This window comes from Macrotis lagotis, chromosome 5, assembly GCF_037893015.1.
Source record: "Macrotis lagotis isolate mMagLag1 chromosome 5, bilby.v1.9.chrom.fasta, whole genome shotgun sequence".
Classification (NCBI taxonomy): domain Eukaryota; kingdom Metazoa; phylum Chordata; class Mammalia; order Peramelemorphia; family Peramelidae; genus Macrotis; species Macrotis lagotis.
Window position 1 is genome coordinate 243,875,679 of NC_133662.1, and position 24,899 is coordinate 243,900,577.

The 24,899-nt window shown below is 47.1% G+C and overlaps 1 protein-coding gene across 2 annotated transcripts in view; it reads right to left on the bottom strand.

The window, feature by feature from the left end:
• Positions 1–24,899, bottom strand: part of SMG6 (SMG6 nonsense mediated mRNA decay factor) — a 176,871-nt gene that overhangs the window by 10,806 nt on the left and 141,166 nt on the right. For both annotated transcript variants that reach the window (XM_074189201.1, XM_074189200.1), the window contains exons 14-15: positions 4,202–4,378; positions 856–1,023 (exon numbers count right to left, since the gene is read on the bottom strand). In XM_074189201.1, the coding sequence (XP_074045302.1) occupies positions 856–1,023; positions 4,202–4,378 (345 nt within the window). The remainder of the gene's footprint in view (positions 1–855; positions 1,024–4,201; positions 4,379–24,899) is intronic.

Below are 24,899 nucleotides of genomic sequence, written 5' to 3' on the forward strand. Positions count from 1 at the left end.
TGTCTGGCTTACGTTCAAGGCTGGAAAATGAAGAATTATGGAAGTGAAGGGCCCTGGGCATTAAAGGGGGAAGAGGGGGGTGTTGGGGGGGAATTTTTCCTCTGCTGAGAAATCCTCTTGTGGCTGTGAGGCCAGAGGAAGGAGCTGACAGGAGGCAGGGCAGGCAGCAATGGCGAATGCGGGGCCTTCTCTTAAAGGGGCCAGAAGGGCTTCCCCAGCAAGGCAAGCTTGACTCTCAGGACTCTGGAAAGGCCCTGGGGTGCTGCCTAGTCACCCCATGCCAGTCACTGAATGTGATGGGGAACCACAAAGGTGATGAAAAGTGGTTAGAGGCATGGGGAAGAGAGTCCCCAAGCCTTGAGAGGGGATTCTATTGGCTCCTCAGGCACATGGAGACTGAAGAGAGAAGAGGCTGGAAGGGAGGAAAAAAGTGGGCTTAAAAGAGTGGGACTCACTAACTGAAGAAGGGACCTTGGGAGTAAGGGGTGTGACCCCCCTGGAAGCACGAGATGGGAGGAGGTGAAAATGCCTCATGTGAAGGACTTTCTGCGAAGATCTAGAAGCAGGGCTTCTGAACCAGGCTCTAAAACTTGTTTGTGATTTAAAAAACGATTTTGGTAATTGCATTTTAACATCATTGGTTCCTCTATGTACTCTGACACATTCAAAAACACGATTCTAAAAAGAGGCGCAGAGGCTTCAGCAGGGTGCCCACAGGGATCCAGGACAGAGAAAAGGCTACCCCCTCTGGTTCAGAGAGAGAATCCTCCCGAATGTCCTCCTTAGAGGGTCTGTGACCTGGTTAAGTATAAGGGTCTCCCTCCCGCCCCTCATCGGCTCTCCTCCCAGACACACCTGGATCTTTTCTTGGCGACGCTGCTGCTCAGCTATCTTCCTGGCCAGGGCCAGTTTCCTGGCCCGCAGCTCTCTGATGTCATACTCGCCCCCACTGCCTTCAGCCTCAGAATCTTCCTCAAAATCTTCGATGACCACGTCATCCTCCTTCAAGCAGCAGGAGTAGGCCTGGAAGAGAAAGGCAGGAGAAAAGGGAGTTAGACCAGAGCATTGCCCGAAGCTCTGTCCAGCCCAGCTGCTCACTAGGTGCCTGTGACCTGTGACCGGGCAGAGGGGCAGGAGCTGTGCCACTGTCCCCAAACCTCGCCTCCTTTGGCGCAGGCCCTCCCAGCTGGGCCCTCTGGCATATTTCTAATAGTCAATGTGTCCCCAAACATCCTGATGGGCTCCGATTCAGGCCCACTACTTTCCTTTTGAAAGTATTATAAGAAAAAACAATGGGGAAAACTGAAGTGCTTCAAGTGAAATCAGTATACCTGACTCGAATCTAGTCTTATCAACAGCTGGAAGGTGGGCTTATGCCTTCCCTTGAACCAGGGAGCATTGCAACAGACCCTGGGCCCAGAAGAGCCCGTCACGGCCCCCTCTCAGGACTAGAGCCTGAGTGTGTGACTGCAGAGCAACACTCTCCATGTCTGGCCATTTCTCCTGAAGCCAGGGCCAAGGGTATCCTGCTCGGGAAACTTGCTGCCAGTCTGATAGAACTCCACCCGGGGGTCGTCACCTCCCCTACCGCAGCCTCTGCTCTCAAAGGCCACTCTCTGGGTGGTCCCAGATTCTGCTCCTCTCTCTTTCTGGCCCTGGTCAGTAGAGAAAATGCAGCTGCCCGAAGGAGCTTCCTTGGAGGGACAGGGTGAGCAGGGGTAGATGGGGAGGGCGAGAGGGTGTGGGCCTCACACTCTGCTCCAAGACTCTGCCTGCTCTGCTTCCCACTAGCGGCTCCAACATGAGAAGCCCCAGGCTGGACTCCTTTGCCGAGAGGCAGGAGCCCAGCAAAAGAGAAACCATGAGCCTTGGTGGCTGCTCCCTGATAGAAGGACTAAATGTCTAAGCCAGACTCCATCAATCCTTCCATTGCAGGTTGACTACGGTTTGATAACCCTTCCCTGGCAAGGTTCAGAGTCTACTCTGGGGATCATCATCAGATTAGATTCTGATGAGGTTTGTTGGCTTGGCTGTGAAGAAGGAAAAGTAATTTCTTAAAAGCAGGACCATGAAAAATTAGGAACCAGTAGAGGTGGGGACTGATGCTCCAGGAGCATTTCTGGGGAACTGGATTCTCTTCTGCATGTGAGTGATGGACAAACAGCACTAACCACCCTGACCTGCCTCATGCTGACACGCTGGACTAGGCTCAGGCTCCCCGAGAAGCCCAGAGGGTCACACACAAACCAATCAGACCTGTCGCTGATGGTTCTTGTTATTCTGTCTTAGCCTTTATTCCTTTCAGAGGCTTAGGTCTGTTCATGGGAAAAAAAAAGAAAAAAGAAAAAAAAAAGAAATTTCCTTTCTGGCAGAAGTGAAGTGAAGCAGTTCACCTGGCCAGTCCCTGGGGAACAATGCCACAGACTTGGCAATTGCCAAGGCCGTGGTCTAGTTTAGGGAGAGCAGGCCCATGGTCAAGAGGTGGTTCCTGAGCCTCCCTTGCTCAGCTCTCCCAGCAGATGAGGAAGTGCTAGGTTATGAAATGACACAGCTGGGCTATGAAGGGTTTCCCAGGAGTCATTCACACAAGGGAACCCAGAAGGCTCGTGAGAAAGGGAAGAAGTGGGCAGCCTCATGTGGGTCATGACCTTTTTTCTGGTCGATGGGTTAGGATGGGGAGAGTGTAGAACATGGCCCTGTGAGCAGAGACCTGTTCTGAATCACTCTGGAAGAGGGAGGGGGACACTTGTATTCAGTGGCTCAACAAGGGGCTCAGAGCCAAGAGGTGACCAAGGATAAACCAGGGCTGCTCAAAAGCCTCAGTCTCATCTCCAAAATGGGCTCTAGGGCCTAGATCTCATAAAGGACAACCCCTCTGCTTTACAGATGAGAAAGGGAGGAGCAGAGAGAGTTAAGGGAGAAGGGCACAAAGGATTGGAAATCAGGCCTTTTTGATCTTGCCAAGGGGAGTGCTCTCACCTGTCTGTTCCTGTGAGATGCTAAGGATATCATCTGGGAAAGGGGTTTTAGAACAGTAAAAGAGCCCTTATAAATCTAAGTTCCTATTAGGATTGCCTTTCATTCTGTACTTTCCCTCACAGTGGGCCCCGATCTCCAGAGTGGACTCCCCATAGCCCTACAGTCACTGGTGATAGTTGTAGATGGCCAAGGTTATTCTTGCTTCCTCCACCACAACTGGCCCCAGGTCACACTCACAAGTCCCCCTTGATGCTGCACACCTCCCACCCTACTAAGCACTGCTCCTTGTCTCAGACCAAACAGCAGTGGCTAAAGGGCAACCTGGCCCGGGCTTAAAGCTCTTTGGGTAATTCCCACAATTATCCATCTCTTCCCTCACCAGCTTCCTTATGTCTCAAGAGACTCAACCTGTAGGCAAGCACAGAAGCCCTGTGACTCCAGAGCCACTGAGGTCCACAGTGGGCAGGGATGCTCAGGACAGACATACATAAACACACACACAGATATTCATGAGTAGGAAACCAGGTGGCAGAGTGACCTTCATATTAACACATCACCCCACATGTGTGTATGCGCGCACATGCACACACACACACACACACACACACACTCTCACACAGGGCAGAGACGCTGGCAGCATTTACAAAGACATAAAATGTCTATCTGTCTCTCTCTGTCTGTCAGGACCTGAAGTGAAATAAGGGCTACAGGAACAACCAAGGGCAAACAAACAAGAGGAGAATTCCTTAATCACATCAGGATGTTGGGGGGGGGGGGGGGAGGCAGATGAGGTGGGGGAGGGGGCAGGGGGGCCAGCAGTGTCAGCTCTTCCTGTACGTGGGCTGGAGGCTGGAGCGGAGGCTTGTGCGGCCCTGAGCTCCATGTCTATAAACTTGATCCTCACCCTGAACCCTGACACCCCCCTCACCCCAGCCCCTCTCCTAAGCCTCCCGAGCTGCACATTATTAAACCTCTTCCCCCTTCCCTCCCTTCCCTTCCACTGCAGTATTAAAAAGCAGCATCTGGAACTCGTAGGAGAGACCGAGGCAGCGGGAGGAGGGCTGGGCAGGGGCACCAGCAGGGAGCACTCGTGAGAAGATTCCCCCACAGGCCCAGCTTGGCGTGGCTATAAATAGCTCCAGGAGGGAGCTGAAGCCTGAGGCAGAGGCTGGTCCCCGGGGATCTTCTCCCTTGGCCGGGGCCCGAGCTTCCCGCACAGTACCTGATCTTCCAGTTGTTTTCCCTCTTGGCTTCCCATTTCCTTTCCCATGGTGTCTGGGACGGGCGCCACTGACACATATTTTCCACCCTTGAATGCCAGCAGAGGCTCTTCTTGTCCACAAAGGGCTTCCAGGAAATACTTCAGCACTGTGACCCTCTTGCAGTCGGCTGCAATAACCTACAGTGAAGGGGAGAGGAAGAAAGTGTTTGCTGAATGAGAAGATGGTGGGAGGGACTGGCTGTTGGCATGTCCAAGTGACTGGGAGCTAGGGAGGCCGTGGAGCTGTGGGGTGCCCTGGAGACAAGGCTGAGCAAGGGTCCCTAAACTTCTGGAGGAGACATTCATAGTCATCCTCTCTAGTCAAGAGGACCTTAGCAAGCCACCTTTAGTGTCTCCTTGAGTTTCCCAACTTTTTAAAATCCCATCTGAGGAAAAGGGAGTATGGTGGTCGAGGAGAGGGAGGCATGGTTAGGAGGCCAAGCAGCCAGAGCCCCTTGTTATGGGGATGGGCAAGAGTATCATCAATCTCAATGGAGGACCGCTTCCTGCCCTCCCCCACCCCCATGACCCTTCCTCTCCTGCTCTTGGTTGTAAATCCCAGCAACCCCTCAACATGCTCTTTCAGGGGCCCCAAGAGACCTCTCCACTCAGGCAGGCAGGCAGGCCCCAGGACAGGGAAGGCAGGCCAGGTGGGGACTGAAGTCAGCTGTGGGGTTGCTCTGAAGTTCTGCTCTTCACTGGCTCACACTATTCCTCTCCCTTGCGACTAGATCCGAACACAACCCACTACTTTAGGGAGGCTGGGGCTGATTTAGTTTAAATGAAATTCAATATCTCCAGTAATCATCACATTTATGAGACTTTCAGATGGAATTTCCATAGGCAGAATCTGGAATCTTTTCCCATTATGCCTACACATAAACACATACAAACACACCTTAACTTCCAAACCCATCTTTTTTTTTTGGGGGGGGGGGGTGAAGCAGCATTTATCTCTTCTCTGGTTTTTGGAGACCTCATCTTTTTACAGTCTATCACATGCAGAGTCCTAAGTTCATCAACAAGGAGGTTAAATGTGACATCCACAAGTAAACTGGCTCCTTCCCCCTGGAATAGTCATGTCCTGCCCTCCACACTGAGCTCTCTCCCTCCCTATTCAGAATGCCTACAGAACTGACAAGACCATCTTGCACAATTCAACACTGGGTCACAGAGCTAGGGCTGGAGAAGAGGAGACAAGAGGAGTCCTCAAAGAGGAGGACCCTCTCTTAGCACTCTCATACTTCAGGTGCTCAGTACTCAGCTCCAAAAAGCATATCAAGAGAGACTGCTCTAGTGAAGGTGCTGGGCACCCTTATCAAGCCAGCTGGTCAGCTAGTGTTTAGTTAAGAGTCCACTGTGTGTGGGACACTGTGCAATGTTGAGCAGAGAAATAAGAGGGAGGAAGGGAAGGGAGGGAGGGAGGGGAATGGAAGGAAGGAAGAAAAGACTACTGCTCTCAAGGAGCTCACAATCTAAGGCGGGAGTCAACACACAGACCCTTCTTACAAACAAGATGTACACAGGATAAAATGGGGAGTCATTTCTGAAGGAAGGAACTCTCATAAGGACTACAGAAGACTTGTTTTTTTGTTGCTTTTTTGTTGTTTGTTTGGTGAGGCAATGGGATTGAGTGACTTGCCCAAGGTCACACAGCTAATAAATAATCAAGAGTGAGGCTGCATTTGAACTCAGGTTCTCCTGCCTCCAGGGCCAGTGTTATATCCACTGGACCACCTAGCTGATCCTGGGGAAGACTTCTGGAGATGAGATTTGAAGGAAGTCAGGGAAGCCAGGTGGTGGACATGAGGAGGGAAGAGGAGGACTCAGGGTAGGAGGGGCAGCCAGGGAAAATGCTCAGAAGGAAAACCAGTAGTGGGACTGGGCGGCCGAGCCTACGGAGGGGAGTAAAGGAGAAAGACTAATCCAGGCGATGAAGGTTTTGTAAGTCAAAGATGTTATATTTGATCCTGGAGGCAACAGGGAGCTACTGGGGTTTATGGAGAGAGATAAAATGATAGGCCTTAACCAGTGACTGGGTGTGGGGCTTGAGGATGATAGCCAGGGCAGGAATCAGGGTGACTAGGAGGATTCTGGTCCCCTTATCATCGATTAGGGGAAGCAAGGAAGAGGGAAAGACATGCCAAGATGAAAGCATATGGGGAGTGGGAGAGAGGTCAGAGTCTAACAGAGACCTGAGCCATCTGCAGAGATACTCCCCTGAAACCATGGCAGCTAATGGGCACCCCAAGTCACAACAGTCTAGATGGAGAAGAGAAGGTCCAGAACAGAGTGCTGGGGGACTCCCCAGTGTTACTAACGGGATACAAGGATGTCCAGTAGAGAGAAAGGAGCGATCAGAAAGGCAGGAGGAAAAACCAGGAGAGAGTAGTGTCATGGAATTAGATAAATTAAGAAAAAATGACCTGTGCTCCCTATTTACAACATGGACTGCGGCATAAATTACATCCAATACACACATTTTAAAAATCCCATCCCATTTGAGCCTAAGGGAAGGCATATTGGGTGCGTCACTTGTTCTGATAAAGAGAAGGGGTGCTCCTCTGCAGGCAGGGCTCTGCCACCGTCGCCTCTGTCCTCCCGGGGCATGCCCAGGAGCTCACCTGCCGATGAGGGGAGAGCAGACAGAAAGAGGCCACGGCCCTCGAGGGGCAGCGATTTCTACCGATTTTCCACTCATTTCCACGGATAAATCACCTTAGTTTCTGATGCTCAGAGTGTGATGGGGAGACGCACCGGCCCCGTGATGGACGGTGGGCCCTGAATGAAGCAGGCCGGGGTGCCGGACTCTGGTCCTTGGGGCCCAGCCGGCTAAAGGGGAGGATGCTGTCCTGTGTTGGGCTGGGTCCCAGAGGATCCTATTGTGCGTCCCCAGGCGTGGGACAAGGGCGGTCAGAAATACAGAAGCGGGGGCCCAGAGCACTCCAGAAGAGAGCTGAAATGAGTAATCGCCTGGCAGCGGCACGCACGGCAGCCTCCCTGCGCCCCCGGCCGCTCACTCGCAGAGGAAACTTCTGCGTTTCCCCAAGATTGCCAGTTTCCTCTCTGCGGTCTAATTTTAACCACCTTGTCGTTACAGTGTGTGTCAGCCGCCTGACCCCAGGGTGACCTCCGACCTTCTGCCCCTGCTCCCCCGACGGAAGCGGAGGATTATGTAACAGGTCAGCGGGGGCAGTCTTGGCGGTGGCAGAGGCGGGGGTCCCGGGCACAGGGGTGGGAGTAGGGAGCAGGTCTAGTGCGGTGGGCTGCACTTGAGGCTGGGCTGGGGGCGTTCCAGCGTCACAATGGAAGGGGGTCTCCTCTCCTCCCAGGGTCCCTAGGGTGAAGGGCACAACTCACAGGATGCCTCAAATTCACGTCGACCTGGGGGACGGGGCCACACCAAACCAAGCTTGCTTGGGGACAGGCGCAGGTTCAAGTTTGACTGTGGGATTCTGGGAAGGTTGAGGCCCCTCTTAGGGATCTGAGCCGGACCTGTGTCTAAGGAGGGGCCGGAGAGAGGACCTGGATCCTTGGGTGTTCGGGACATCTCCTGAACCTCAGTTTCCTCATTTGTAAAATGGACCTAGCATCCAGCCGGTCTCCATCAACTTCCATCCTACCTGGGCCCTCATCACAGGGGTCCATGGACGCTGGGGTGTCACTGATGGGGAGAGCTCTGGGGCCAGGCTAGGAGAGCCCTCCCAGCATCTGAGGGGTTAAGCCGGCCTGCCAAGCCGGCTTGCCCGGGAGGAAGGCGTCCAGATGAGGCCTATGACATAATCCCCACAATCACTCTCTTCATGAGCACATTTTTCCAGCCTTGATCAATGAAAACCAGAGAGATCAGTGAGTGGCTCCAGCCCCAGGACAGGGGAGCCCACAGGGTGGGGCAGGGGTCCCCAGCATGGAGGGGGCATTGCTTCCTGGTTAGTGTTAAGGACAGGAATCCAAGGGAAAATACCAATGGTTCTCGCCATCATCCCAAAGGCACAGTTGTGGAACCCATCACCTAAGCTGTCTTGGACCATTTGACAGCTGGGCAGACTAAGGCTTCCAGAGGGGATGTGGCCAGTGTCCCCAGGTGGCACAACTAGGATGAGTCCCATCGCCCGGCTGATCCCCTTCTTCACACCTTGTCGCCCTGGGGTTTTCCCCACAAAGGACATGACTTTTTGTGTGGGCTCCATCCTTGAGCTTGGCTCTGTTCTGGAGGATTTGTTTGCCAAGGCTCCCCCAGGCACATGGGGTCTTGCGGCTTCCAAGGCTCAGTCAGTTAAACCCTTGGGGGGCCAGGTGCTGGGGGACACAGAGGTCACATCTTTGGGAAATGTGACCTTAACTGGGGCACAGAAGACAAGAGGAACCCTGGGGAGGCGGCATGGAAGGGAAGTGATGTGGACAAAGGGGAGGATGGGAGTGTGAAGGTCCAACAGGAGAGCCTACATTTGTCTAGGGGAGAAGAGAGAATTCAGTTAGAAGGAAGTTTGGGGATCAGCCTAGCCCCGGAGTTTCTGAAATGCTGTTGAGAGGGCAAAGCCTCAAGGAACTCCTCAGAGCTGTGGCTGGAGTTGGCCCTGGGACCCAATGGGGGCTCTGCAGGAAGGGGGCTGTGGGGAGCTGAGGGGCTGGGATGCTGGCAGAGAGCAATGTCCTCATCTTAAACCCCCACCCTCCCTGCCCAAACCAATCTTCAGGTCTTTTGGGGGGGGGGGGGTCAGGGCAGCAGCCCACACAGAGAAAGCCCACACCACCCGGGAATAGCAAGTTCAAGCCATTGGTGGAAGTGAAACTCTGGTTTGAGCAGGTACACACGCAAGCAGCTGATCAGAAAGAAAAACCAAAAGGGAATGATGGTCAAGTGAGGCGGCCAGTACCAAGGGCCTGGATGTAGAGAGGCGCCTGGGGTCCCCAGGAAAGAGACCAAGGTGGGGTGGGCAGGCTGGTCCAGGTCTCAGGGTGTGAGGAGCAGCACAAGCCAAGGTCCTGGGAAATCAGGGGCTGCCCCCAAGTCCTGAGCAGGTTACAGAGGCTGCTGTCTGGGGTCGGGATGAGCCGGCCGAGTCACATAGCCGCTGCTCACCTCAGTTTCCTCAACTGTCAAACGGGGATAACAAGGGTTGCCATGAGAATCAAACTAGGAGAAAGCATTGCGCAGCAGGGCTGGCAGAGAAGGGCCTCCTCCTATTCTGTCCCCTTCCTGGCAGGATCCAGGACAGGCCCAAGGCAGGCCCAAGCGGAGGTCCACGCTGCTGGTACCTCAGAAGCTCCAGGGGCTGGTTGAACCTCTAAGGTGGGGGTGCCCGGGCTGCCAGAGGAGGTGTAAGAGCCCCTGGGGGGGGGGCAGGCCCTTCTGGCCAGAGCTGTGCTTTCTTTTGCTCCTCTGGCCGAGGGGAACGCCCCATGGGGTTTCCCCCACAAACAAAAGAGTTTACAGGTTGCTATTCTTGTTTCTTGTTCGAAGTGGAGCCAATTATCCTCCCATTTGTTGAAACCTTCAATCAAAATTTACTGCTTGTTAATTTTACAGAATATCCTCAGAGCAAGTAAGAGGCACACAGGAAAGTGCAGTCTTGTCGCAGCTATTAAGCAACCTCAGAATAGCTCACAAACCTGCCCTGCCAAGGCTGGTAAAACCTAGGGTTGCTTGGCCCGACTTCTAAAACACCAATTAGCAATGGGTTAATTATCATCTTTTAACAAGCCAAGCCCACAGGACTGGCCATAAGAGCTCAGATGAATGTGTTTTCTTAAACAAGGAGCCACTAGGTTTGCAGGCTCCCACTTTGCAGATGAGAGCAGAAGGCACCGCCCTGTGCTGGTCATGGGTGGGTCGGCTGGAACAAGAGGCTGCCAAGGAAACGTTAGACTCCAAAAGGCAGGGAATCCTCTGGGGTTGGGAGGATGAAGGAAATGGGTTCCTCCTCTGTGTGGATTCACATTCCTGGGGAAGAGGCTTCCCAATAGGGGGCAGACAGCTGGGGGCAGGAGGAGGGGATGCGAGAATCTGAGGCCACTGGACTGGTAGAAGCCTTGGATAAAGATGGGAGCTGGAACCCCCAGAAGGGCTGGCCAAGGGGTATCCTCGGGTCTGATCGGAAACAAGAATAAGACGGGTGTAGAACCAACCCATGGGGAGAGCTGGGAGAAGCTAAGAGCCAAAAGAATAGCAGATGCTCAGAGTTCCTCTACCAGGCAAGTGTAGGGACATGTGGCCCATTTCTGCCAGGCTCAACACAGGCCACTCCCAGATAGGTGGCAGCTGCTCCAGCCCGGGATAGCCAGTCGGGGTAGACGGGCTTCCCCCGTGAATCATAAGCGTGGCGGCCAATCTGCATGCTCTGGGCTCCAAGGAGGAGTCCTCCTGGGAAGGCAGCATGGAACTGCAGACCCCCGGCCCAGGGCTGGGTTGGGGGAGCTCCGCGTGTCCTTTTCCTCTATCCTAAACCTTTCCACAGACAAGGCGGAAGAAAAGGGAGATGGAGACCCCCTGCAGTTGACTTACAAAAGGCACCTGTGTATGGTTCCAGTAAGGGCTCCTGGGCCAGGCAGAGTGAGCCTAGGAGAGCCAGGGAGGCTGAAGGCCGGCACCCTTCTCAGCCCTTGGCACCAGAGCTCCTCCAGCTACCTTGGGCAGCCAGAGAAGCAGAAAGGCTTGGCGTTGGCTCAGAGCCAGGGACCGGGGGGAGAGAGGGGCACCGAGCCACTTGTCTGGCCATCACAGATGCCGGAGCATTCGTTTCAGTCTCGGACGCTCAAGGCGTACTGCTAAGCAGGCATTAGACAGCAGACTCGAGGGCTCCTGCCAGCTCTTCCCTCATCTAAGTCTCTGAGAAGATAACCAGTCTGAGTACCACACACTCTTCCCTCCTGCCAAGTGATGGGGCAAGTTTTGTAGGACATTAACTGCACACAGAACTGCTGTTAACAATCAAGACAGAATGAGATCCTTTGCTAAATACCCCCCCCCAGGTTCCTTAAAAAGGGGAGGCTGGCCAAATGTAGCCTCAAAAAGAACCTGTAATAAGTTTCACTAAGGAGGAGCAAATCTCTAACACGGAACTTTCCGGTCACCTGAAACGCCTGCTCTTGAAAATTCTAAATGAAGCCAGACAGGAGACTGGTGCCTCCCAGGGCAATGGTTGTGGGCTGGAGCTGGCTCCTCTCATGTGCCCACAAATGGAAACCAGGCCTCTTGGAAAGCTGTAGGCTCTGTCAGGCTTTGCCACCAAGGTGCCCTCCCTGTGGCCAGCGTGCCACCAAGAAGCAGCTGCCCACAGCTCTGCCCCTACAGAGTTACTCACGCTGTGCTCCACACTGGCAGGAACGCTGAACTCTGTAGCCCTGGGAGGGGCATGCAGCTGGCATTGCCATCACCAAACATTCAGGTTTAGCTTGGCAGAGCTAGTCTGAAACCTGGGCCTGAGGAGTTGTGTCTCTCACTAACTAAACCAGCAGGGGAGGCTGCAGGCTCAGCCCCTGGGGATGAAACCCTGCATTGGCCTCAGTTCTGTAGACTCCCACCCAGAGGCAAATGGGTGCTGGGAGTGTAGAACCGAGGGGGCTCTCCTCTCATTCCAAGTCACTATGCCACCTTCCTCAGAGACCCAGAGGCTATGGGCAGGCTGCTTTTGAAATGTGCCCACTTGGTGGGAGAGCTTTCTCTCTGGCCATTCCTACTAGTTCTGGGGACCACAAACATGGAGAGAATCACAGGGAGGGAGGAGATGGGGAGGGGCTGCACATCTGCTCCAAGGACTGATGAGGGGCAACCTTTCCAGGGATTTCCTCAGCAGGAGCCAAGGTACTTCTCTCCACAGCAGGCTGGAAAGCCTCAAGAAGAGACAAGAAGAGACACCTCAGCCCTGGAGTACCCTACCCATTATCAAGAGTGGCCCTGTAGGGAGTGGATAGGTGGCGCAGTGGATAGGGCACCAGCCCTGGAGTCAGGAGTACCTGAGTTCAAATCTGACCTCAGACACTTAATAATTACCTAGCTGTGTGGCCTTGGGCAAGCCACTTAACCCCATTGCCTTGCGGAAACAAAAAAGAGTGGCCTTGTAGCCATCAGGTAGATAAACTAAAGCAGGCGTCTCTTCCACAAAGGCTATTTTGACCAAGTCATTGCCCTGTCCAGAGTGAACAGAGTTTCCCATTTAGTACACACTTGCTCACTATCTGTGGAAGTAAGTGGGGGCAGGTAGGTGGTACAGTGGATAGAACACTGACCCTGGAGTTAGGAGGACCTGAGTTCAAATCCAGCCTCAGACATCTAGCTGTGTGACCTTGGGCAAGTCACTTAACCCCATGGCCTTAAATTAAAAAAAATTTACAAGTAAGTGAGCAGGGAAGGTAAGGGGCACTTACCTTGCAGTCTGTGAACTTAACAATAGTTTTTCTTTAATAATTATTTCAATATAACTGGCCTCTTTTTTTTAGGGTCACTTTTTTAATTGACAAAATTGGTAAATAATCTACAGTAAGATGTAACGATAAGAAACCTTAAGCCTTTTTCTTGAGGGTTCAATTGAAAATTACTTCTTCCTAGTTACAACTATGTCCTAAAAATAAAGGTTTCCCCCTTCCCTACCCACTCCTTACTATTCTGCAAAGATGGAAAGCTATGTGCTTCCATGAACCGGCTTCCTTTCTAATGCTGTTTAGTTTCTAGCTTTAAAAATCCTATTCTGAGCAGGTCCATCCCTAGGCTTCTCTATCACAACAGCTTGTGCAAGGTGATAGTCTCGAAAGGTAGAGAGAAGATTTTTGGACATGGTCAGTGCTGGGATTTGAATTACTTGAGTTTTGTTTATTGAAACTGGGTCTCATTATCTCCCCCAGGCTGAAATGTCGTAGTCACAAGCAGGGCTGGGCAGGGAAGTCTGGACCCGCTATACTTCCCATCTGGTGGCCTTGCTCCTAACATGGCAGACATGGAGCAGACACAGGATACCTTTTCCTATTGTGACAATGGCCATGTCTGTGGTGTTCTCCTACCAAATGGTCACAACTAGGGAAGTCCTGTTAGAGAAACCTAGATAATACCTTAGGGTTTGGGGTCAGACCATGGTCACTACAGTAGGTGTTAAGACATAGTGAGGTTAGGAGGTATTTCCTATCAGTCTTAGCAATTTGTTGCAGGAGAGAGAGAAAACTGGATTTTCATTAAATGAAGAAAATAATTTTTTTTAGGTTTTTTTTTTGCAAGGCAAATGGGGTTAAGTGGCTTGCCCAAGGCCACACAGCTAGGTCATTATTAAGTGTCTGAGCCCAGATTTGAACCCAGGTACTCCTGACTCCAAGGCCGGTGCTTTATCCACTACACCACCTAGACGCCCCAAAGAAAATAAAATTTAAAAAAATCAAATAAATTTTGGTCAAGAGCTGTCTTTTACAGGAAGCCTTCCTTAATTAATCCTGACCTCAAATTATTTTGCATTTCATTTCCCTTTCAGGTATACTCTTGGCCCTATATTAACCTCCTCTGAACTCATGTAGTCTATATTGTTATATACATGGATCAAATAAGATAATGTAGAAGTACTTCCAGGACCATGGACTGTGTCTTATCTAAAACTAGGACATTCCCCAACTCTTAACAGCGCTCTGTATAGGGCAGGCAACTTGATAAATATTTATTGAATTAAAATTCAAAGAAGGTACTTGGATCTGGACTTATGCAACTTATGCAAAGAAAGTGACTTAAATGCCCATAATCCTTAAACTGAAAATTCTACTGAATCTCTGAAGAAGGTCAAAAACAAAAAAAGGCCCAATAGATATCAAATTATTTTAGAGCAGTACACTTTGGGGTAGCAAAGAATTGGAAACAGTTTCCACAAACTGAACTTTGGAAGGGCTCAGCAAATTTGTGGTGTGAATGTGATGAATTATGACAAGTAAGGTGGATATTCGGTAAAACACTTCATATAAATAAGGGCTGCGGCCCTGGAGTCGGGAGTACCTGAGTTCAAATCTGACCTCAGACACTTAATAATTACCTAGCTGTGTGGCCTTGGGCAAGCCACTTAACCCTGTTTGCCTTACCAAAAAAAAAAAAAACCTTAAAAAAAAAAGGGGGGGCTAAAAGACAACAGGAAAACAATATACACAATCATCACAACTCTGACAAAACAACAACAACAACAAAAATAATGTGGCAAAATGGTAACAACCAAACTTGGTTTCACTGCTTCTTGGCAAAGGTGGGGAATGGTGGGTGTGAAACACTGCATTTGACCGAAGGCTCAGTGGGTGAATACATGTGCATGTGCGTTTGTATATGTCATTTGCATGTATGTATACATGCACCAATATCCACATGTATGGATATATGTAAATATATATGATAGTGTTAAGGCATTTTTCTACTTTTATTATCTTTATTAATTTTTGATTATTATCTTTATTATTAATTATTACCTTTATTAATTTACATTTATTTATTCATTTGTACTTAAAAATAGCACTTTAAAGAGCATTTGCTTTGTTGCCTCTGGTTTCTCAACAGCAAGGACCATAATTAAAAAATTACTTTTGCTTTGTCTTCACATAATCCACTAGCAGACACTACATATAGTGGAAGCTTAAAAAGTGTGGTTGATTGACCACAAAAAGTATTGAGTTGCGGGGCCTAAATGTTAAAAACATTAAAAATTAAAGATAATCAGAACAGGCACTTGCCTTTCATAGTGATAACTGGGAGTAATATGTGTGATTGTCTTTGATAAAATAGATAATTCTGATTCCATGAAACTAAAAAATCCTTGCATGAACACAATACAAATAGGAGAAATAGTGGACTGGAAAACCAAATCCTTGCTCCAAATACTCTGGACAAAAGACTGATATCTGAGATGACAAGGAACCAACAGAAATATATAAGGTCCAAATCCCTTCCTGAAGTTATAAGATTAAGGGTATGAATGGACAGTTATCAAAACAATGGTAAACTACTGCCATATAAAATAATATTCAAAAGCATTAAGATCATAGAAATAGAAATTAAAACAACTTGAAATTTGCTTCCAACCTGGCAAATTATCATCAAGATGACAAAATATGGGGATAGTCAATGATGTAAAAGTGACAGAGAACAGGTCCATTAATACAATATTGACAGAAATGCAAACTAGTTCAACCATTATAAAAAGACTAGAATTATGCTAAGAAAGTGACTTAAATGTTGTCCACATCTTAGGCCTTTGATTAAGGGACTTCATAGGCTGGACTTATATCTCAAAGAGGTCAATGATTAAAATGGATCCATTAACAATTTTTACAGCTAATGTTTCTGATAAAGGACTAGAGAAATGCAAATTAAAACAATTCTGAGGTATCACTTTACACCTATCAGATTGGCAACTATGACTAAAAATGATCAATGTTGGAGGGGATGTGGGAAAACTGGGACACTACATTGTTGGTGGAGTCGTGAACTGATTCAACCTTTCTGGAGAGCAATTTTGAACTACACCCAAATAGCAATAAAACTGCCTACCCATTGATCCAGCAAAACCACCACTAGATCTGTATCCTAAAGAGAACACAAAAAAGGGTAAAAAAATCCACATGTACAAAAATATTTATAGTAGGTCTTTTTGTAGTGGCAAAGAATTAGAAATTCTGGGGATGCCCATCAATTGGGGAATAGCTATTGTGGTATATGAATGCGAATGGAGTATTATTTCTCTGTAAGAAATCATAAGGTGGGGGAGGCTAGGTGACACAGTAGATAGAGCACTGGCCATGGAGTCAGGAGTACCCCAGTTCAAATCCAGCCTCAGACACTTAAAAATTACCTAGCTGTGTGGCCTTGGGCAAGCCCCTGCAAAAACAAACAAACAAACAAAAAAATAAAATAAAATCATAAAGGACAGAACTTCCTAAAAACCTAGACAGAATTGCGGGAACTGACTGTTGAGTGAAGTGAGCAGAATCAGAAGAACACTGTACACAGTAACAGCAATACTGTGTGATGATCAACTATGATAGTCTTGCTCATCTCAGCAGTACAATAATTAAAGACAATTCTAAAGGGCTTATGAAGGAAAATACCATTCACACCCAGAGAAGGAACTATGAAGTCTGAATGCAGACCAAAGTTTACTATTTTAAATTTTTAAAATTTGTCTTATGTGTTATGGTTTTTTCTTCCCTTTTTGATTCTTCTTTCACAACATGAATATGGATATACATTTAAAATAGGGAGGGAGAAAAATGTGAAACTCAAAACCTTACAAAAAATGAAATTCTTTTCATGAAAATGAATGCAATTGGAAATTGGTCCAATATATATATAAAAATATTTATAGTGGTACTTTTTAGGGTAGCAAAGAACTAGAAACAAAATAAATACCCATCAACTGGGGATGGCTGAATAAATTGTAGTACTAGGAGTATGATGAAATATTCCCTCTAAGAAATGATGTATATGAAAAATATAAAGAAACATGGAAAGATGTATATGAACTGATGTAAAGTAAGGAGAACCTGGAAAACAACATACAAAATAACTAAAACAATGTAAAGGAAAGAAGGATAATGACAAAACAATTGAAACTGGATGCTATGACCCCAAAGTAATGATATACAAATACTCTTAACTTTCTTTCTTTAAAGAGGTGAGAGGACTATGGCTGGGGAACTTTACATTATAATGTTACACTGGGTTAATGTGTGGATTAGTCTTAAACATTTTTATCCTAAGTTCTTTGTTATAAGGGATAGAGGAAGGAGGAGGCATACATTAGGAAATATAGATGACAAAAAAACAAAAAGTATTAATAAATACTTTAAAAAGACCCCAAAGTATCTAATATCCTTTTTGAAAGATGTTTTTTCTCAGTTTTTCGTTTTTGCCCAGTCCTTCATTACAGTTAACAGTGGCTACTCTCTTTTGGCTAGCTCTGTGCAGTTGCCCAAAAGGGATCCCTAAGTATCTCCCACAAACTGCTGGTGCAAAAGGAAAGATGCCGGTGTACTTCAAAGTTTCAAAGATACATAGGATCAAAGATGAGAAAAATTACCAGGAGAGAAAGCAAAACTGGACCTTCCCTGGGAACATAGATGGCAGAAACGTCCTGGCTTAAAGTGGAGGTTTAAAACTGAAGACACTTAAATTGTAATGCCTCAAAGGTTAATAAACTACCAACCAAAGAAGATAACTGCTTTGTCTTTTTCAAAGTTTTGAGCCTGGAAAAGGGGTGGTCTCAACTTTGTCTGACTCATAAAGCCTGACCCACAAGAGCAGCAATATTCCCGGGGAATACTGTTGGCCCCAGCCTGTCATACTTTCAAGGTCACTGCCCGACCGTCAGGCAGATCTACTGGTTTCATTACAGACTCTGGGCAGCCATTTTGGAAGCGAGGGAGCAAGCAAAGCATCGGCACTTGGCTGGATGCTGGAGCGAGGTCCCTCCAGAAGAAGCAGGGCCAGGAATTAGTCAGCCCTGTCAGTTTTCTGTTGGTTGAAGATTCAGCATTTGTTCTAGTGAGGGGCTGGGAGACAATCCCTGATGGAAAAATACAGTATAGGTTCTCTTCATATGATAATACACTCAGGAGAACTTGGAGGCTTCTATGGAATCACCAGCACAGCGCTCCCCATCTGGCCACAGGAGCAGGAGACAGAAGCAGTGGACTAGCTTATACAGCTCCAGAGAGGAAAATTTTTGATGGTGTCCAAACAGAGTTTTTGGCTTTCTGAGCAGCTTGGAAAGACTCGTACTGATGTTTTAATCACCTGTTTAGTGTTCTGAAGAATCTTGTAGGCTGCCCTGCCCAGCTCATTTCCAGCAAAGAGAGGGGACTAAGGAGCAGAGCCATTGGCTCGGAGGCCCACCTTGTTGCTAGGATAGATCTGTTTCTTTCTGTTGCCAGGTCATCAATTCCAGCCCATCTCTCTCCTGCCTCCAGGCCAATGCATGCTTATAAGCCATGCTACCACCTAGGTCCCAGAGATATGAAGCCAAAGGAGGCATTATTGGTCTGAAAGAACTGGAAAGGGAACACGAGTGACAAGATACCATGTACACATGTTGACTGCTGAGGTCATGGATTCCTGTAATCTGATTTCTGGCTGACTGCCTTGGATGATAGGAACTGCAAAATACGTAGAGATGGACGACTTCTGGTCAATGTAGCCAAGGAGGTTTTGGGTGGCAAAGGTGGACCACCAAGGCCAGCCTGCCAGTTTTCAAGTTCACACACACACACACTCTCTCTTTCTCTCTCACACACAACCAAACGTGTATAGACAAACACATTTCCTTACTGGCCCTGTCTCATGCTTCATTCACTTCAGGTCCCACGATGAGAATGTTGGTGCATATTGTCTCCTTGCACTTCCTGCACGGAAAATAAGCCTCTCCTTAAGTTGACTATTCCCCTCTGGATACTGATAAGAAGAGTAAAATTTGGCCAAGTTTTTTGTCACCATAGTCCCATAAGGTCATGAGATCCAAGATTTAGAGTTGAAAGGTATATCTAATTCCTTCATTTCAAAATTTCTCATTTTATTGATTCACTATCTTCATTTCAAAATAATATTTCTCTCACATCTAGGGAATTATATCTTGAAAAGAAGATTAAAAGAGATATAATTCAGCCAAACTAACCCTGTCTGTGTTTGACAATCTAGGTAATATTCTATACCAACTGATCCCCAGATATAAAATGTTTCTTACCATTTCTCTGGGCATTTTTGTCATTAGAATCATATAGCATTTAGTTTTGTTTTTTTTCCCCCATTTGTTTGTTTCATTGGTTCTCTGTATATTATTATAGTAACTTGTATGTTGTTCTGGTCTTGCTCACTTTACTCTTTATCTGTTACTCTAAGTTTGCCCTGCTTCTATAAATTCTTCATACTTTTCTCCTCTTACAGTGACAATTCACATGTAACAATGTGTTTAACTGTTCCTTAATCACTGGACATTCACCTTTTTTTTTTTCTGAAGAAAGATTTTATTTATTTTGAGTTTTACAATTTTTTCCCCCCATTCTTGCTTCCCTCCCCCACCCCCCACAGAAGGCATTCTGTTAGTGTTTACATCAGTTCCATGTTAAACATTGATCTCAGTTGGACATTCACCTTTTTTCCAGGCCTTTCCTCCCATAATATGTTAACAGCACCTTTTGTGTTAACAAAGAAACACCCCGAGAGGAGGATTCTGAAACCCATGGAAGTGAAAGTCTTGCTCAGAATCCTCTGACTGTATTAAGTAACAAGGGGAAATTTCAAACCTGGATCTGCCAATCCCAAATCCTGCCCTTATTACTCCTACTTTACAAAGAGGGCATTACTATCCTCTCTTGAGGAGCTGTCTCTCTAACATGAAATAAATCCACAAAGGAGACCAAAAGAATTATTCCAGGTCAGGGTAAAGAAACACCCAGAAAATGAAATGCATTTCTCTCTTTTTACAAAGCTCTTTGCCCCTTACAGCATGGTGATCTAGAAAGGACTGCTCTGTAAATAGGGTGAGACATGACCCAAAGGAACCAAGATACTCCTGGAGGAAAGAACTCATGTTCTAGGTCCTTTCTTATTTGAGGACATTACTCCATCCCTCCTTTGAAACCATCCCCTGCCTGGCTGGACACCTCTTTATCTGGTCTGGCACTCTACACATGGCAGGTACAGGAGTTCAAGTAAGAGAGTGGTCAGTGTGCTCTTCAGTGGAAGAAGGGAGTCTCCCAAAGGAGTTCTGTTTACTAAGGGAAAGGGACTCATTCCTCCAGTGGTAGGTGGGCCAGATTTACTTCTCTTCCACCATGAATCAAGAGACTGTGCAGGAGTAAACAGCAGTGAGTTGGAAGATGCACAGACTCATTTGTTGCTTGTTTCAAGTTGCAAAAATACAGCTCTCAGAAACAAAGAGAGCTGCCGGCGTGAGGGCAGAATGAGCCCCCTTCCATAGTTACAGGCTGAGAAGGAAAAAGAGCCCATGGGGTCCCAGTGGCATAACGAGAGAGGTAAGAGCCTCACAGACCTGTTGGACAAGGGTGGGAGGCACAGACAACAGTGTCCTGAGGCTGATGACAGGGGAGACAGGAAATTTGACACGTCTCTGCTGACAGGAAAGAAAGAGTGAGTCTCTGGGTTTGCTCTCATCTGCAGGATTTATAACAGGGGCCTGAAGTTCACCCCCTTCCCAGGGATGTGCTGACAGCCGGGAATGCTGTCCTGCAGGTCAGGTAGGGTTGAGGCCTCAGCCTTTCTAGGGGTTCATCAAGAGGTTTGGTAAGAACTCACACCAACATCCAGAGCCTGGATGGGACTGCCAATTTCTGTCGGATTGCTGAGCTGGAAAGAGAGGGGGGAGGAATGCCAACTGTACTCTGTCTTCTGGGAGAAATGGAGAGTGCAAGGTAACAGACTCCAGGTTCTGACTTGTAAATTGAAGTGAGAGCTATTTGGTAGCTGCTGAAGGATGACTGGGTACAAGACGGAGTCGAACTCCCCACCAGCAGGACTTTCTGCTCAACATCTATGGTCTCTGAGGGAGTTGCTAACACAAGTTTTTTGGGGCCTCAGAAAGCCAGACGGCTTTGGAGATAGTTCCTCTGCTGGTGAGTCTTAGCTTCTATAGAACAAGCCATCTATAAAAGTCATTACATTTGGAAATGGGGGGGGGGGGCAAGGACATGGAAAAAAAATAAACAAAGCAGTACCTGTAGGGGGCCAAAGAGAAAGGAGGCAAGTGGCATGGGACAACAGAGTGGGGCAATGACCCAAAGCATTGGAAGGCAGGATGACAAGAGTGTTTCTTTTTTCCTTTTTTTTTTGCACTTAATACTATTTCATCTTTTCCCATAACAAGGGACAGAGGTTCTCTTTCTTTCTTTCTTTCTCTTTCTTTCTTTCTTTTTCTTCCTTTCCTTCCTTCCTTCCTTCCTTCCTTCCTTCCTTCCTTCCTTCCTTGACAAGCCAATAGGGTTTAAATGACCTGCCTAGTGTTTCACAACTAGTAGGGGTCCAGTGTCCTCCCTCCAAGACTGGCCCTCTCTCCTCTGTGACCTGAAGGGGCTGACCATCCCCTTTGCACGTGGGCTGACATGTCTATAAGCACAGGAGGCCTCTAAACAACTATTTAACCAGTTTTCTTTCTTGAAGCCAAGTAAAAAAATAAAAATTTAAGAAATTTTCCTTTTCTCAGGATAAGAAGGTGGTTTAAAGGTCTAGACATGAAGGACATGAAAGCACATTGATGGCCAAAAGAAAACAAGGAAATTTTCTAATTGTCCATTGGGCCATCAGAAATCCAAGGAGGAACATTTCTTGCTAGACCACTGTAGCCTGGCTTCTCTCCCGGGGCAGGGGGAAGGGGAAAGGGGGCAGCATCAGAGCCAGTGGTGGCCACCTGTCTGATCCAGGTCCTATCCCCAACAGTGCCAGCGGGAATGCTTGTCTAATCCTAACACATTCTGCACAGCCACATGAAAGGAGATGGGAAGCTGCTGGAAGAATACTTCAGGTCCTTTGGGATCCCCTCACCCAATACAGCAAAAAAACATCCTTGGGAGACTTGTACATTGATGACTGCTCTGGAAGCAGCACCTCTGTACCTGAGTAACTGTAAGCCACTCGGCAGGACCAATGCACTGGCATGAAGCCAGATACCAGGGACGACTGCCCAGAGTTAAGGAATGCTTGCGGCTCACTGATGATAAAGATCTAGATTCTAGAAGGTAATTTGATTTCTGTTACTTAAGACGTCCCACTGGGCAAAACTGAGGGATAAAATACAAGCCAAAAAGAAATGCCACCTCTGCCTTCAAGGAGCTCACATACTCCTGAGGAAGGGTGGGTGAGGAACAAAGATATTTATATATATGATGAGCATGAGGAACGAGTGAGAGATCAGCAAAACCCTCCTGAGGGTCATGCTACCTGGAGGGGCAGAGAACTAGCAGGGATGGCACAGTGAGCTCAAGTGGCACAGTACTAAAACCAGCCAGTAAATAGGCTGGCAAGACTGCTGCCAGCCGCAGTGGCTGCCCAGCCTAGGATCGCCTGGCATGAGCAGAGACTTTAAGTAGATTGAGGTCTTAAAAGGCCAACATTCCAACTGTAAAAGGTCTTACAAAGAAGAGCCCCTGGGCAGATGCTCCCTATGAACAAGAGGTGCCCAGGAGAGACTGCAGGTCATCCGCTAGGGATGGGTCTGAGAGGAAGGGAGACTGGGGAAGACTTCTGGCAGAGGGTGGGGTTCGAGTAGAGATGGAAAGGAGGCCAGGTAAATGATGATTGAGGGGAGAGGAGTTTTGAGCAAGGGGGGAGGGTGGCTGAGGAACACCAAGGAGACCAGTGCACCTGGGTGGCAGAGCATGGGGAAGAAATAAAGGAAACAAGACTGACCAGAAAAGCAGAGAGGGGACAGGGGATGAAAGTTTCTGGAGTCAAAGGAAGCTATATTTGACCCTGGAGGCAATGGGGAACTACTGGGGTTTATGGAATGGATTTGTACATGTGGGAATGCATCTGTGTGTGTGTGAGACAGAGAGATACAGAGAGGCATCAATCCTGGGCTCTGGGCAGATCAGTTTGACAGCTGAGCAGAAGAAGGGTTAAAGTGGGAAGAGTCATGAGGTCCAGAGACTCCCCCCAGCACAGTACTGCAGTGGTCCCCGTGGGAGGCAGATGGGGGTCTGCCCTAAGGTGGTTGCAGGGTCAGAGGAGAGAAGGGGCCTCTATGAGAGAGGAGAGAATGATAGGCCTTGGGGAAGCTAGGTGGCGCAGTGGATAGAGTACTGGTCCTGGAGTCAGGAGGATCTGAGTTCAAATCCAACCTCAGACACTTAATAATTACCTAGCTATGTGACTTGGGGCAAGTCACTTAACACCACTACTGCCTTGCAAAAACAAAAAAAAAAAAAATTGGGTACAGGATTAAAACATTTTTAAAAAAAGACATAAAGGGCAATTAGTTCAAGAAATACTCTGACAGATCTATGGAAAGGGAAAAAATTTATGACCAAATAAGAAATAAAGTGTGCATTATAAATTGCAAAATGGATGATTTTGACTATATTAAATTGAAACATTTTTGTACTAACAAAACCAACGCTGCCAAGATTAGAAGGAAAACAGAAAGTTGGGAAACAATTTTCATAGCAAGGGGTTCTGATAAAGGTCTCATTTCTAAAATATACAGGGAACTGAATCAAATTTATAAGGTTACAAATCATTCCCCAATTGATAAATGGTCACATGAGTAGGCAGTTTTCAAACCAAGAAATTAAAGCTATAAACAATCATATGAAAAATTATTACTAATTAAAGAAATGCAAATTAAAATGACTATAAGGTAACACCTCACAGCTATCAGCTAAGATAACAAAAAAGAGAAAACGATCAATGTTGGAGAGGTTGTGGGAGGATTGGGACATTAATACACTGTTGGTGGAGTTGTGAATTAATCCAACCATTCTGTAAAGTAATATGGAACTATGCCCAAAGAGCAATAAAACTGATCACATTCAACAATACCAATACTAGGCCTATAATCAGAAGAAATCATAAAAAAAATGGGAAAAGTCCCCCATCTTCCAAAATATTCATAGCAGCTCTTTTTGAAAATTGAGGGGATGCTCATCAATTGGGGCATGGCTGAACAAGTTATGGTATAGAAATGTTAGAGTACTATAAGAAAGCACAAATGGTCAGACTCTAGAGAAGCATGGAAAGAATTACAGGAACTGATGCTCAGCAGTTCAGAGAAGAACCTAGAGAACATTGTATATATTAACAACAACATTGTGAATTGATCAATTTTGATGGATGCAGCTCCTCTCAGCAGTTCAGAGAGCTTAGACAAGCCTGGGAGACCTGTTATGGACAACACCATCCATATCACATGAAAGGAAAACAAAACAAAATAGAATCTGAATGAATGCAATGTTCACTTTTAAAAATTGTGTTTTTCCTTCCTATCCCATGGTTTTCTTTCTTTTCCCTTAGTCCTAATTCCTCATACAGAAAATGACTAATTTGTAAACATGTTAAACACAAATGGATGTGTACAATGCTCACTAGATTGTTCGCTGCTGAGGGGAGTGGGGGGTGGTGGTAAGGGAGGATGCAAGAAAATTGTGTAACATATAAATACACTTGTGGATGAATGGTGAAAAACTTTTATAACATAATTGGAAAAATAAAATATCAAAAAGGAAAAAACAAAAACAAGGGAGAAGAGAGTTATCAAAAAAGATGGTGATAGTTCAACATAAAATGTCAAAGATTGCAAGGAAGTCAAATAGGAGAAGGAATGAGAAAAGACCATTCAATTTGGCAATCAGGAGATCATTAGTAATTTGGAGAGAGTAGTTTCATTTTAATGCCGAGTTTGGAAGCCAGACTAGACTGAAAAGATTTAAAAAGAGTGAGAGGAGAGGAAGTGGAAGTACGTATTGTAGACAGTCTACTGAAGGAGTTTAACCATAAAAGGGAGGAGAGATATAGGAGATAAAGAGATACAGTCATCTTTAAATGAGAGTATTTTTATTATGTTAATTAAGAGAAAATTCCATTTCTATGTGGACCCAGATGCTGTGGCATAAACTGTTTTATGGATTCCAAAGCATTTTTGCTTTCTCCAAGTTATCGTCTCCTTAATTGGGGACACAACCAAGCTAGCAAGCTAGAACAGAAAGT